At 46.6% G+C, this 15550-nt stretch overlaps 1 protein-coding gene across 5 annotated transcripts in view; it reads right to left on the bottom strand.

Annotated features, from left to right (window-relative positions):
* Positions 1–15550, bottom strand: part of ATP9A (ATPase phospholipid transporting 9A (putative)) — a 121999-nt gene that overhangs the window by 67533 nt on the left and 38916 nt on the right. For all 5 annotated transcript variants that reach the window (XM_057503090.1, XM_036901953.2, XM_057503091.1 and 2 more), the window contains exons 5-10: positions 14963–15021; positions 13611–13662; positions 11833–11927; positions 8634–8714; positions 7816–7891; positions 125–201 (exon numbers count right to left, since the gene is read on the bottom strand). In XM_057503090.1, coding sequence (XP_057359073.1) covers positions 125–201; positions 7816–7891; positions 8634–8714; positions 11833–11927; positions 13611–13662; positions 14963–15021 — 440 coding nt within the window. The remainder of the gene's footprint in view (positions 1–124; positions 202–7815; positions 7892–8633; positions 8715–11832; positions 11928–13610; positions 13663–14962; positions 15022–15550) is intronic.

The raw sequence follows: 15550 nt of genomic DNA on the forward strand, positions 1-15550 counted from the left end.
GAGGTAACAGCGCTTGGTGTTCCTATGTTTAAATCTAGCTCCTCAACCCAGCAACACCGACCATCAAAACACACCAGGTCAGAAAGTTCTGACAAGCAGATGCATCCTGGGCCGCTGTACACACCTTGCTACGAGGATTTGAGGTATTCATGACACTCCGGAGTTCCCTGCCAGTATAGAGAACAACACCAACCACGGTTCCTAACACAAGAAAAATACAAAGAAAGGTTAACACAGACAGGCGGGGTTATGGGTAGAAGAGCCAGACCCACCATCAGGACAGTCCCTGAATCCAACACCCACACCACAAGAACGTCAGGAAACGCACGCCAGGACCAGCCGACGATCTGCGACCACACTGACCAGTTTTGGAGTGTCTAGCCACACGCAGCTGTTTAAATTTAAATTTAAATTCAATTAACTAAACATGATTCCCCATTTTCACAGCCACATCTCAAGCGTTCAATAGCCACAGGTGACTAGCAGCTGCCATATGGGGTGGGAAAGGTGCAGACTTTTCCGTTATTGCTACAAGTTCTTCGAGTCAGGGCCCGTCGAAGGGGTCCAGCAGCCTCTGACAGCAGGAAAGGTGGGTGGGGGTGGGTGGGGGTTCGTCCTTTATGTCACTGGCTTTAGAGGCTTCCAGAGGTGCCTAGAACATTCTTATCTTCAAAACCTATTATGGAAGCTTATGAACACACATCCTTCTCATTAGAGCACATTATTCCTTTCAGGTTCTTTGTCCAACTGGAGTATTTGGGGAATGTCTCTCCACCTGACAGCTCTTTCCTAGATTCCCTGCTCACCTCCCATCTTCCAGCAAGACAATGAACGACATCATCCTTCTAGAAATAAACCATTTATAGAAGGAACACAAATGGGCAGTCAACATTAAAAAAGATGCTCAAAGTAGTGAACAAACAAATGCAAAATAAACCATTTTTATCCCTATTGCGTTAAAGAAAATTCCAAAGACTGATAATAACCAGTGTTAACAAAGAGGTGGAGAAATGGACCCTGTCACACACACTGTTAGCTGGAAAGTAAAATTGGGACCACCTGTTTTGTGGGGGAAATGGGCAGCATCTATCAAAATTTACCTTTGTCTCCCCTATTCAGGGTACGGTAAGAGAGCACGCAACACAGTGGGGAAGACAATCAGGAAGGAACAAGAAATGGTAACCAGGAGGCACGGGATGAAAATGAAGCAGAGGCACAGGCGGGGGAGGGCGGCTGGAGAAGCTGCCGGCCGGCACCAGGTGGTCAGGGAAGCAGTCTCTGAGCTGAGCACATCCGAGCTGAAACTCCGAATGTGAGAAGGAGCCAGCCCCGCGGAGTTCTCAGGCAAGATTCTGGGAATACAGTGTGGTCTGTGCTGGAAAAGAAAACACCGCACCGGACTCTCCTCTGACCACAGCAGTCAGCGGGACATCCGAACCCCAGAGGTTCCCGCAGAGCTGACAAAAGAGCCTGCCCCCCAGATGAAGCGTGGGACGGTGTCTTGTGGACAAAGAGCCCCTGGACAGGGCACTGACATCCCCCCAAGTTTAATGCACACACTGGAGGTCCCTTCCAGGGAGGCCCTCAGCAGGTGGCATGCCGGGACAGCTCACTGTTATGTCCTCAGCAGATGGCAGGCTCCAGTAAAAGCAAGCCCATGGCCATGGCAGATGGTGGGACAGTGGGAGCCGAACCTGGGCTGAGCTGGGGTGGCCACACAGCCCCTGCACTCACTCCTGCATAGACATGGCTCAGCCTCAGCACCCGACATCTGGGGGTTGAGAAGGTCCTAAACACAGGGGCCCTGAAGGGCAGGTACCCCCACTGGTGCCGGGACCCTCAAAGCCTTCAGAGTCTCTGGAAATGGCTTTTCTCCCCCCCAGCGCCTCCCTGGGCTCAAGATCTGGACCCCGGCCCCAGCCTCCCAGAGAGAAAGGGCACCGCAGTCCAGAGGTACACTGGTTTGCTCTGCATGCTGCTTTCATGGCTTCAATTAGTTGCCAACTTTTAAATCAGAGTGCAGTTAAATGCCTACTCAGTGAGCAGGGGACACTGAGGCCAGCTAAGGAAATGGGAAATGCCCAGCTCCTCAGACTCACTCTAAACAACTGAGGTTTCTGGCTTCTGGAAAATCAGAAGGTCTGGTGACCCTGAGCCCACTTTCCTCCCTGCATCACCCGCCCATGCGGAGACAGCCGCACTCTCAGCCCAGCACAGTTGTCCCCACGCAGCCCAACCCAACCTTTTAAGATCTCCAGACCTGAGCCTCTCCACTGCCAGCCTGCTGCCCACACTGTCACCTCTGCCATCCCTCCTTGCTCTCGCCCTCTGCAGCCTGCACAGCAGGGAACCCTCTCCACCTGCCAGCAGGCTGCTCCAAGGACCACCACACGAAGTTCTTCCTAACTGTCCACAACATGTGGTCCCCGGGTCAGTGCTACTCTGTGACCCCTTGTTGCCGGTGCACAAGATAAATGCTGAACCCCAGAGAGTGAGCGTTCAGCAACATTTAGAGCAACAGACACGGCTGTGACGTCCAAGCAGGCAGCCATGGGACAAGTCCCACTGCCAGGCACAGGCCAGCTGGGCACTATCACACCCGTGTGGTGGGGTGCACATAGTGTGACCTGCAGGCTGTTTGTGCCCAGCAGGGCCACGGACTGATCTGCTACAGATTAGGGGCAAGGGGCAACAAACTGGTCCCACACCACTGAGAGTCTGAGAAGAACTGGGCCCTGCCAAGCCCCTGGGCCTTCCCTGTCATCGCCCCAGTGACCCCTCGGCCTAGTGGTTGGGTTACCATGGCAACTGCATCCTCTACAGATGAGGCCAGCCAATGCAGCTGGACCCCTACCGCTGCCTGGTAACCTTTTTGATTTTTTATACTTCCAACAGATAATACCAGAGTGACCAAGACCCAGGAGTTAGAGTCTCAGGGGAACACAGAAGCAAATCTCATTGATTAAGATTACTCTTAATGGCTGTTTCTTGAGTGGAGCACCAGAAGGAAATGGTTTGAATTTGACTCTATGTCTGCACCAGAACCAGACTGCAGTCAGTTAGATGCCTACTCAGTGAGAAGGTGAAACTGAGGCCTGCTAAGGAAATGGGAAATGCCCAGCTCCTCAGACTCACTCTAAAACACATGCCCACCAAAGGGCTGGCAGGCAATGCCTCTGGATCCATTGCAGCTCTCTCTCTTCTCTCATCACCAGGCACATAAGAGAGGAATTCAGACAAGTGAAAAAAAATGCATGTTTTAACTCCACATTTCCAATGAACTGTTTGAAATCTTTTCTCCCATCTTCAAGATCCCATCTGCCTTCCACTCTCCTCCTCCCAAGCGATGACCTCTCCAAAGCTGTGTGACCTAAAGCAAATTGCTTAACCTCTCTGAGACTCAATTCTTCATTCCATTAAATGTCCTCATTTAATGAGGCCAAAACAAGAGAATGGCAGCAAAACACTTTGTAAATAAAAAAGTCTTAAAAATAAAAGGCTTATTCTCATTAATCTGAGATTGGAGCTGATGAGCCTTTTCAACTTCACTCCCTCCAGCTCAGAATTCTCCAAATCTTCACTTATATCGCTTTGCTTTTTACGGGCTTCAGAGGTAATTCCTCTGAATTTCCTCTCATCTCCTCTGTAATTTATATAAGTCCAGAGTAAACTATAAATCCCACGAGGATGGAGACAAGGATTTTCTTGGCACACCACACAGCACGAGGACCTAGAACAGAGCCTGCCATTATTACACACAGGTACTCACAAAGGTCTGCTGCATGGAACGGAGGAATGCAGGAAGAAAAATCACCAGAATGAAAACCAAACAGATACATGAACATACACTTATAGAAACATTACCATAACAAGTGCCAATCAAAGAAATCAAGGCTATTAGAAGTCAAGGCAATGGTTACCCCTTGGTGGGCAGGGGTGCAGTGAGGGTAGGCAGCTGAGTGGAGTTTCTGGGGGCTGATAACTCGATCTAGGCTTTGCTGCTATGTTTAAGATTTATATGCTTTTCTATATTATGTGCTGTCTTTCAATAAATGGGAAGAAGATGGAAGAAGAAATACTTGTTTGCAAGAAATGAAGTGTGTACTGGTCACACTGCTGGCTGGTAAGGTGGTGGGTACATCACAGGCACCTCTAAACTTGCAGCCCTGCCTTTGCCATATGCGACACAGCACAGGGATTTTTAACCCCATCTTGTCTGGCCTCCTTAATCTCTCTCTCCATTCCACCCAGAGACAGGCGTTTGACGCAGGATCCCATCCCATACTGTATGCTTTTTCACTTTCACCCCCATTCCCCATCAGGCTCTTTACATGGAGCCACAAACACAAACTGGGTGCACGCATCTGGAGCTTTGGGGTTTGAGCTGAGGTAAGACCCCTTTGCCAGTAAGTTGTCCTAACTTCACTCCTTAAACCAAGCTAAATTCAAATATCTTAAAATGAAGCTATAAAAACACCCCAAGAAAACATCGGTGTGTTTCTATCATTTTAAAGCAGAGAAGATTTTTCTCAGCATGTCACAAAAACTGGAAACCCTAAAGAAAAAGTCAGCATGTCTGACTATATCAAAATGTTTAACTTTTGTGCCAAAATATGAATGAGATCAACTGAGACATAGGAATTGCAATTAAGATAACAAACCGAAGGTTAATATTCTTATGATATGAAAGATTCTTAGACTCTCATTTCCTTAAATGAACCCATCAAAAGCAAAATGGGCACAGAGCATAAACTGGCAATTCACATCTATTTTTTTAAATGCAAATGAACAGTAAATACAAAGAAAGATGCTCAACTTCCCAAATAACTTTGAAAAGGAAAATCAATATGCTAGCTATTTATTCAATGTCTAGCAGATGGGCAAAAATTAGAAAGTCAAACAGAACATGGCACTGGCTAGGGTGCATATATAAAATAAGATGGTCAGGACTGTGAATTAGAAGAGGCACATTTGCCATGTGAATCCTAAGGTAGATGCCCTTTCATGGAATAGTCCTGTTTCTATGAAAATGTCGACTACATCATTGTACAGACCTTATTCCTGGAAAAAACAAAGATCATCACAGACAAAAAAGGTCTGCAGCACTTGAAAGATGATAGTTCAATATTCTTTCTTCTAGAAAGCATTCTTACAAATTAGTAAGAAAAGAAGAAATCAAAAGTAGAGAGACCAAAACATCCAGAAATGGCTTTTTTTTTTTAGGAGAGCAAGGCAGCAGCTCTTATTTAGAGAGAAAGCGAGAGGACAGGACAGAGCTCCTGGCTCAAGCCAAGAGGGGACAAGAATCCTGGGGGTGGTGCGTTGTCTAGGGGTTTTTTTATTTTTTATTTTTTTTTATTTTGGTATCATTAATCTACAATTACATGAAGGACAGTATGTTTACTAGGCTCCCCCCTTCACCAAGTCCCCCCCACATATCCTGTCTAGGGGTTTTATAGGCACTTCAGAGACAAAGGGCTAGGGATGTACACCTGCTAAATGGTCCCAAAATGTTTACCTTTGAAGAAACACTAAGTTTCTTATTAGTCTTCCTGGTTATTTACAAGAATTTTATTGCTCTGATTTCTTCCCAGGATAGCAGCTTCCTGCTCTGGGAGCTCATCACTCAAGACTGCCTGTTTTGCTTCCAAGGTGGGCTGAGTTATTGTCTGTCTGTTAAAGAGTAACATACTTTTTAACAAATTGAGAATGCAATCTAATTTCCAAGATGGCATCCTTCCTGTTTTTACTATGTTGGTTTGGGCTTGCTTACTACATTTCCCAGGTTGCGAATCATTTGTTTAGGGCTGGAGGAAGAAAAGCAGCTCCTGGGTAAAGTTAGAAAAATAAGCTGGGTGCCCCCAGCAGGCCAAAGCACATCTCACAACGGATTATCTTGCTTTGTTTTTTTCCGGAGGCCCTTACCCTACTCTAAGCCCATGGTCCCTGTCTCATTCCCCCCTCTACAGGTGGGACCGTAGCTACTGCTAGGGAAAGGGGGCAATGACCTCTCTGGCTGCTTCATGCTGAGAAGGGGTACAGTAAAGGATGCAGTTAGGTCCCCATCACTGGTCAGTTGAGAGGGCCTCGGACAGAAATGGCTTCTATATAAAGATGCTCACCCCGATTCACAATGAAAAAAAAAAAACCCAATAATGAGATACTGTCTACCACACAACAGACTGGAGAAGGATAAACTTAAGCTTTTTTTTTTTTAACTCCTACATATCAAATACACCACAAAATCTTTTTTAAAACCAGATGACACATCGGATGGGGAGAATGGGCCTGAGGCTTATATACCTGAAACAAGAAACTCTTACAGGAATAAGAGAAAGATGAGAACCACAGTGGGAAAATGACCTCAGGACACAAAAAGTAACTGACAAAGGAAGAAATGAAATATGCAAAGATGCCAAGCTTCCAGGTAATCCAGGAAATGCAAATTGAGCCAAGTTGCTTATTTTCCAGTCAGATTATTAAAGATTAAAAAGAATTACTTATTAGTAAATGACTTCAAAGTGAGAAAAACTGGGAAGAGGAACAAGTTGAGACGGATTTGGGCGGACAAGTGGCAGGGGAGAGGCAGAAGGGAGAAGGGAGGCTGTAAGTCCCGGGTGGCCGTGGCCGTGACATGGCTGCGCTGTGGCCATGCAGAATCTTAAGGACCCGTTTCCCACTTCTTTAGCTACCAGGGGGATTGACGGACATTTCAGATTATGCTGCAAATACAGGCATGCAGTGGAAAAGAAACATGGCACAGAACCTCCAGGGAGAGCTCATCTCTGTCCACGGGCACCGAGGGAGTCTCTGGCTGGTGACCCGTGGTAGCTTGTGGGTCATCTGCGCTGGCTGTCCCCTCTGCAGTCAGACGGCAACCTGGCTGCTCTACTGAGGAGCCTCAGAGCAGCACCAAGCAGAGGAAAATAGGTTGGTAGGATGGAGATATCATGTTTGAAGGAAGAATAAAAATTTCTACTCCCATAGTAAAGACAGGAAGTTGCCAGTAGTGGACTTACATGTTAATAATAGTCTATATTATTATATAATGCATGTAATACAGTAATAACGGCTGCACACTGAGTTCTGCTTCCGGAGCAAAGTGTGGGTGTTCAAGTCCCCACTTTGCCTTTTACCTGCTGCATGCTGTTGGGCAAGTGAACTAACCTCCCTGAACCTTAGTTCACTCATCTGCAGAATGGGGAAAACACTAGCGCCTACCTTCATGGTACTGCAGGGAGGGTTCAATGCAAGGTGTAATGCACAGTATCTGACAGATCAGCAACACCCCACTGACCAGCCGGGGCTACTGCCGAGCACACTCAGCCCTGGGTCCCCTTCGGCTGAGTTTCATCCCATGTTCAAAACTGAAGACACCAATTTGCATGTCATCTTGGTGTTTTAAGTACCAAGGTTCCAACTCAGGCCCATAGCCCCTTCCTGTGCACCAGGGTCCCTGGACCAGCAGGACCAGCTCAGCAGCCCCCATGGACACGACATCCAGCCGGAACGTCCAGGCTGAGCCGATTTCTGGTACAGATTAGAATGTCACTCTGAAGTGGCGATTAAGGGCTATTCACAGAGTAGAAGCTGCAGAAGAGTCCACAGGCCAGAGCAGCTTCTCTTCCAGACGCCCACAAGTGTCCGAGGGGCCATTAGATGTCAGGGTAACTCCCTGGAGGGGCAGGAACCAGTGGAAAACACCATTTGACCAACAACTAATTTTCCCAACCGACAGATGATTATTCTAATTGCACGAAAGGATTTTCTTTCCTTTTCAAATTGCTAACATACTCTTCTAAAACGCACCCTTACCTGACGCGATGACAGTGCCGGCCCACAGCGCGTTCTCTATGCTCAGGCTCTCACTGATTGGAGGGTCGCTGTCCTCCTGGAAGAGATCAGATGGACGCACACTTAGCTGCTGAGCTTTTGGCAGGACCCCCAGTCTTTTCCAGCCTGCTCCCCCACGACAGCGGGCAGGACAATCAATCCCTCTTGGAAGATGACAGCCCAGCCGGGAGAGGAAGGTTAAGCTCATGAACTATTATCTCTGGAGTTACCCTCTCCTCCATGGAAATACTTGAAAACGCCAGTTCATGATTTAAGAAGTGCAGGCTTTTAACACGGAAGAAATATCTTACAAGGTAAGATTTAAATATAGAAGCCAAATTAACAGAAAGAGCCCTTCTCCAGCCAGTTCTATGACTCGTAGAAAGGGAACGTGAACAATTCAGTTTGGGATCTATAAATGCATTTTGCCACAATCCTAAAACAACTTAAATCCGATTTTATTTTCTATTCTAAAAGATTGGGAAGTGGCTCAGTAATTGTAACAGTGGCAGACAGGACTTGTCTGAGTGAAAGAAGACGTCACCTCAACTGAAAAGGGTAGCTGCTTTCCAACATCGGAGGTGACAGTGATGGTAGTAACGCTTGGCTCTGAGTTGTCAGGTTAATTCCAACTGCTCAGAGGCTGGAGGAAAATCCCAGTTGTGTCGACCTCACTGACAAACAGTAGGTCAGCTTTCAAGACGGGGCCTTCAGAAGGGAATTTCACCCCCTCCTTTTCAGGCCTTCATCGCTAACACACTCCTTAAAACAGGATCCCATGTTAAGCTAAGATGACTTACTCTGGTAAAGGTTCCCACGAAGTTGTGGATGTCAATGTTTGGCTCCTCTGCATAGACATACGATCGAATCTGAAGAAGATCCTGTCCAACAGATGTGACATCGTGGAGTTAAAACAAAGTTCATGGTTAAAGAGATTTCAGGAGGCATCCCCTATTTTTCAAAAGCAATTATATTTCCCAAACAACAAACAGGCTCTCAAAATTATAGGGCAGGTAGGAAGAGGAAAATCTTCTCTTAAGTAAATTTAGGAGTCACACATACAATATATCCTAAGACACCTTGAGAGACTCTACTGTGAAGATAGCTGTTTATCTGTGTTTACCCAGCATTTCCCAAGTTGGTTGATGGCACAGCTCCCCTCTGCTATGCTCGGGTTTACGAGAATTGTTTACAACATGGAAATACTTACTCATTCAACAAATGGTTACTGGGTACCTACTCTGTGCAAAGCCCTGGAAAGGGCAGAGGGGTGGAAAACAGACAGAAATACCTCATGTCCCTTAGAATGGCTACTATCAAAAAGAAGTGTCCAGAATGTAGGAAACTGGAACCCTCGGGCACTGTTGGTGGGAATGTAATACGGCGCAGCCACTGCAGTACACAGTATGGTGGTATATTCCTCCAAAAAATTAAATATTACCATATGAATAGCAATCTATGTGATAGGGAATTAAAAGCAGGGTCTCAAAAAGATACTTAGATACCCACGTTCATAGCATTATCCACAATTGCCAAAAGATGGAGGCAACCTGTGTCCACAGATGTATGGATAAATGAAATATGGTGCATACAAACAATGGAATATTACTCAGCCTTAAAAAGGAAGGGCATTCTGACAACTGCTACAGCATGGCTGAACCTTGAGCACATTATGCCAAGGGAAATGAACCAGACACAAAAAGACACAAATAGTTATATGAGGTACCAGGGCAGTCAAACTCACAGAGACAGAAAGTAGGGTGGTGGCTGCCAGGAGCTGGGGGAAGATGTGTTACTCGATGGGTAGTTTCAGTTTTGCATGACGAAGACTTCTGGAGATGAAGGGGGGTGATGGGTGCACAACACTGGGAATGTACTCAACACCACTGGACTGTCCACTTAAAAATTTTATGTGTCCTTTATTACAAAAAAAACAAAATTGGGGTTTGAAAAAAAGGACTCCAAGCAGACAGCCAGTCAAATTCAGGCCACAGTACCCCTTGGCTACAGGGTCTGGAGTAGAGGGAGTAGAGGCTACTGCGCAGCCCCTGGGCAGGGCCTGAACTCTCTGCTAACGAACCAAGGAGGACCTGTGTGCAGACATACTTGCTCTGCAGCCTCTGTGTCCTGATAAGAAAAGGCCCGGGGACACATGCAAAATGGAGGGGAAAGAATTGCAGAGTAATAAATACAGTATGATCCCATTTACGTAAAACCACACCCAACACCAAGTGTGCAGTTGTATAGTTGTAAGAAACATGCCGAAAAAGACCTGGAAAGACAACTACCAACTTTACATGATGCCCTGGGGGGAGCTGGGACAAAGGCTACGAGTAAGACGTCTCACTTTTTCCTCCAGAGCTTTCCATACGGTTGGATTTTTTTTAAAAAAAACAAGAATATATGCACAGATCACTCAGGTAATCTTTTTGTGTAGCTCTTTTAATCTACAACTTTATTAAAATGCTGCCCCCACTCAGGCCCCAGGCCCACGGAGGCTGAGAGTTCCCTGGCAACAGAGATGGCGGTGGTGGTATCTTGTCTGCTCTGGACCCCAGCCCAGGCCTGGGGCAGGCGAGGGGCAAAACAGAAGTTTATTAAACTGGGTGATGCGTCCATGGTGTACACCAAATAATGCAGCACAGCGCAGCAGGGCAGCAAGCACCCTCACAGTCTCGGCTCTCAACTGTCTCTTATCAAGAGTCTGTCAAATCACTTTCAGGAAACAGCCTTTCTTTAAAGAAATCCTGCCAGCAAGTAAAACCCATTGCCCAGATAACATGAGAACCCCTCATAAGGCGAGCCTGTCTCAGGGGCAGGATGGTGCCTTCTAAGGGTTCTCAGGGGCTCCTGACCACAGCTTGAAACCCATTACTTTAGAGAAACCCCAGTTTAAAGTTTCACAGTGATAACGGTGCTCTGTCGCTGCTTCTTGGCCATGACAAGTCACGAGGGCTACGGGCACGTGTACTGTTGACCACACGGACACAAAACCGTCTCCTGCCCACCCCTTCCTCACAGAACACGGTAAGGAGCGGCATCAGTCACGTGAACACGAGCCCAGGAAACGCTCACGTGTCCGGCTTAACCCTTTCAGACCACTGCTGGGCCATGAAACTACATTCTGTGATTCTGTGACCTAGTCCACAGGCCACATCCAACCCCTGTGGCTTGTGTTTAAACTCACTCTCTGGCTCCCTCCCTTCACTCTACAAGTCACGGCATGAGTGCTGGTGAGGAAGTAGGGGACCTTGGAGAGCTGTGACCGACAGTTGGTTCCAACTACTTAGACTGCCTCCCTCAGAGAGGGCATGAGTGCTTGTTCCACACACTGTTCCACGCACTGGGTATTTAGCAGCAAACACACCAGGCAGAACTCTGTTCTTGAAGACACGACCCTGAAATGCGTGGACTGGTGATGCCAGGAAAGAGTGGACAGAAAAGTCCTCTCGGATAAGGAGACCTGTGCACAGAGCCCAGATAACACGATGGAGACACCCTGCAGGCAGACACTGCGTACAACTGTTCTCAGTATGGGAAACGGCAAGGGCAAATATGCCTGATGGAGGGACCACTGTGGCTGGAGCAGGGGGCAGAGGGCCAGGAGCTGAGGTCAGTGCCCCAGCAGGAGGTCAGGTCATGTGGGGCCTGAGGACCCCAGCGAGGACTGCTCGATCAGGCCCCAGGGGAGGAGAAGCCCCCGGACGTCTTCAGCAGAGGGATGACACGCTCTGGCTTACGCTGCAGCTTTAGCAGAGGCACCCCGTCGAGGTCTGAGGGTCAGAGCATCCCCGGGAAGAGCTCCGTCCCTGGGGCAGGTCTGCTTTGCGCACGGCCACATCTCTCAGAAACCGCAAGCACTCAAGACCCCCGGGCCCCCATACCACCTGGCCAGCCCCGCTCACATCTGCGTCCCAGGCCCGGCCCCCGAGGGTGGGGGAGGTTGAGAGCCCCGCACTGTCAGCTGCCGGGCTGCGCGCCCGCAGGGAGGGGACTCACGGCGGCAGTGGGGAGTCTCTGCGTGCAGGCCACGGGCAGCCGCAGCTTCCAGTCCGTCTCCCCGTCCAGCTGGTCTGTCCGCAGGAAGCAGGACCCTGTGGATGCAAGTTGGGCCCCATCCGTTCACCTGCTATTCTGAACCCTTCCCTTGGCCGCTCTGAGCAGTTCTTGCTCTGGTCTTTGTAAAAATAACCAATCAGTGGTCAACAACCAAAAGGGAAAATAAACACACCATTTCCTATTTCCTCCATAAGCTCTGGGGCCATAAAATTTAGATTCAAATCCTCGCTGCCCCACGCACTCATTGTGGGTGCCTGGGCTAGTCACTCAACCTTCCTAAGCCTCAGTGTGTCTGGTCTGTAAAATGGGGAGAAACACAGACTCCACAAACTTGCTGAAAGGAATCAGTGGGGAGACAGAACCCCCTGGCACAGTGGCTGCCACAGGGAACCAGCATTCAAGCCTGTTCTGGGCAGGGGTTACAAACAGGTATGAGGAACCAGACCTTCTGGAATCAAGTCCAGCTCTGGTACTTACCAGCTGTGTGCTCTGAGGCAGTTACTTACCCAGACTGTAAAAATGAAGATACGGGCACCAACTTCATGCTGTGGACTAAAGACCTGATTCATGCAAACTGCTCATAACCCTGAAAGTATTTCCAACTGTCTGCTGTTGTTACTGGCTTGCACCCAATATGGACGCATCGTTCAGTCTGTTGTACAAGTCTGAGCAATGAGTCAGCTACATATATATAGTTCATCAGACCCAGAATATACTGAACTCACTGACACTGCTGTTGAGGCTTCTGAGAACCATAAAGGAAGAAAAATACTTCTAATCTTTATTTATTGACCTTATTTATTTATTTTTTTCGAAGAACAGGAAAGTATTTCAGGGACCCAAACCCACTCATAATGTTCCATTTTTCACTGGCTAGGACACAAGAACCAATTTGAGAACAAAGCTGTAATTTTTACAGGAAGACTTTTTTCATCTAGTGCTTTCCATCTCTCTGTCTCCAAATCAATGTATTAGTATAAAATTTCATATAGACTTTTACTAGATTCATAATAAAATAGGTTGCAGCAGCCTCAAAGGATTACAAATGCAGTTTTTCCAGAGGTTCAGAGATCTCTGACTGTGCCTGTAGGCAAGGGATTAAACAGCCTTGTTTCCCCCAAAACAGCTTAACAAAAAATAAAAAGATTTGAGTCAACTGGTGGGGAGGACAGACGGTGAAATAACTGCAGTGCGGAGGGTCTTATAAGAGACTTGAGCAGCTCACTCAAAGCCCAAATGGGCTACAATAATAAATAAACTGATGGGCGCGGGCGGGCATGGCCCTGCCACTCATGAGCAAAGGGCCGAAAAGGCCACCTACCTCTCTTCCCAGTTTCTCTACTGTCCCATCTCCCGGTATTTTCTCAGAAGAAAAAGGATTTGCTGGATTCTGTTAAACACACTTCCTCACCCTGCCAACTCCTGCAGTTGAGCTTAATACAGCCCGGAGAGGAAATCCCGTAGCCACCGTGTGTGTGACTTCACGCTGTGACTCTGCGTGGCTCTGACTAACTGTATCTTTGTAATGATCAAAATCTATTGACCTGTGAGCACCAAAAACATTTTTTTTAAGGCTGCTCTATTCAAAGAGATGTTTTTGATTCGCCTCCATGGCTCCAATATGATCATCTACTTCTGTTCCATTTTCAAATGATTATTTTGCCAAATTACCACTGAAAGGTTAATGGTTATTTTCAAAATCGATCCCAGATGTTTACCATTTTTTTCTGATGTCCTCAGGAAGATCATGTCAGCAGGGACCCGCTGATTCTGTGTTATGAAAAGAAAGACTGTTACTGTGAATGCCCATGTGTGGGGTTTCTGTTCCCTGCCCCCAACCCCCTCAGTGGGGACATGGGGGGGCAACCAAAACCCACAGCTTCTTTTAAGTTTCTGCCTTTGTCAGAGACAGATTTGGGGATTTATTTTGTTTTGAATCTGAAAAAACTGGCATGCTGCTGTTACTTTACTAATCCCCTATTGAAACCTTATCTCGGAAAGAGAGCTGCTACTTTTTAGCGAATCCAACCATTACCTCCTGAAATTCCAGCCCGCGGACCGACCCAGGCCCTTAACGCTGGCTACCCAGGCTGGCGTTCTTCCAGGCTGTCTGCTGAAACTAAAGATGTATGTACACTCTGCTTGCGATTTCTGCTTCTACCAATTTTCTGGCTTGATATTTGGCTTCAAGTGTGATTTTAATAAGAAAGTCAAATAGTATGAAGCAACAAAGATCACTCTCAAAAAAAAAAAGGGGGGAAGCCAACAGCAGCCCTCACTTAATTATGAACAGAAAAGTCTGCAATAACATAAAGGGTTTGTGTAGTTCTTCTGAGCTGTCACCAGAAGAGCTTCACTTCACCTCAAATCAACTTTGAGGTCTTGGATTTAATCCTTTTAAAAGAGCATAGTTCACGTCCTACAGAAACGAGCTGAGATGCAACCCTTTTCTAATCAAATATTATTCCAAGACTCTCCAGAAGCTTCCAAACTCCATTACCTTCCAAATATACACACTAAAAAGAGATCTGAATGTTTGCCAAAGTAACAAAGATATGAACAGAACTGTTTTACAAAATGCATTTTCTAGCCTAAAATTTTTACTATTCTCATGTTACACTTAACCCCTGGCTCCCCATAAAATGATAGAAAAGCACAATGTTTAAGTCAAAAATGCAAGCTAAAACTGCTCAAAAGGTAAATATAAAATTTTCACAGGCTTACATAGCAAGCCGACTTCTAGAAAAGACTTTGTAAGTTAAAACAGAAAAAGACCCCAAAACAACAAACACATCAAATAAGAAATCAAAACTAGTGCTGGTAAACAGGACTGCTGGCTAACCAGCACACATAAACCTTGTCAAAATATTTTGCATGCATGTCTCATGGGAAAGAGATTTTTCTCCCTGGGCAAAGCTGAAGGATAGAATTCCAAAAGCACACATTCAATTAGTCTACCAGATACACAAATTACACGTCAGGATTTGTGAAGTGGGGGCAGTGACGTCCCATTCTCACACACGCGCACGCACACACACAGTAACCTCACAAGCTGTGAGGGCCCACTCACCTTTTCAACAATGATAAGATCTCCAACTTGAATGTTGGCGCTTTTTACCTTCACTGTCCCTGCAAAAAAACAGACTGCAAGGTACATCATGCCTCAATTCATTTCAATTCCTCACATCTTTAGAGTGTCCCCAGCCCACAAAGTCAATACAGTCCACTCTGAATGTGTGTCCCTCCCCCACCCACCCAACAGCACCCTCACCTCCTGCCTCCCTAAGAAAAGGCCCACCCCTGCAGAGACTGCTCCAGGAACAAAACCCACTTCCAGAAGTGCTGGGATAATTCACTGCCCTCAAATAAGACCTTCTGCTTTAGTGGTACCTTAGAAGCTTTACTACATCAGCACCATTTAAGAGATTCACTCAGTCTCAAAAGAAAAAGACAGACAGAAATGGGGAAGAAAATTAAGAGTCAGAAACATGGTCAGAAGGTCAACTCATAATTTTCAACACCACCAAAAAGGAAGAAGCTAACCTAAAATGACTCATTTTTTTAAAAACTTGCAATATAGTTTGGTTTATATGATTATGATCAGATTCCACTTTTGCTGGACGTTTATCTGGATAAACAATAACATCTAACATTAAAC

Source organism: Manis pentadactyla, chromosome 5, assembly GCF_030020395.1.
Source record: "Manis pentadactyla isolate mManPen7 chromosome 5, mManPen7.hap1, whole genome shotgun sequence".
In the NCBI taxonomy this organism is placed as follows: domain Eukaryota; kingdom Metazoa; phylum Chordata; class Mammalia; order Pholidota; family Manidae; genus Manis; species Manis pentadactyla.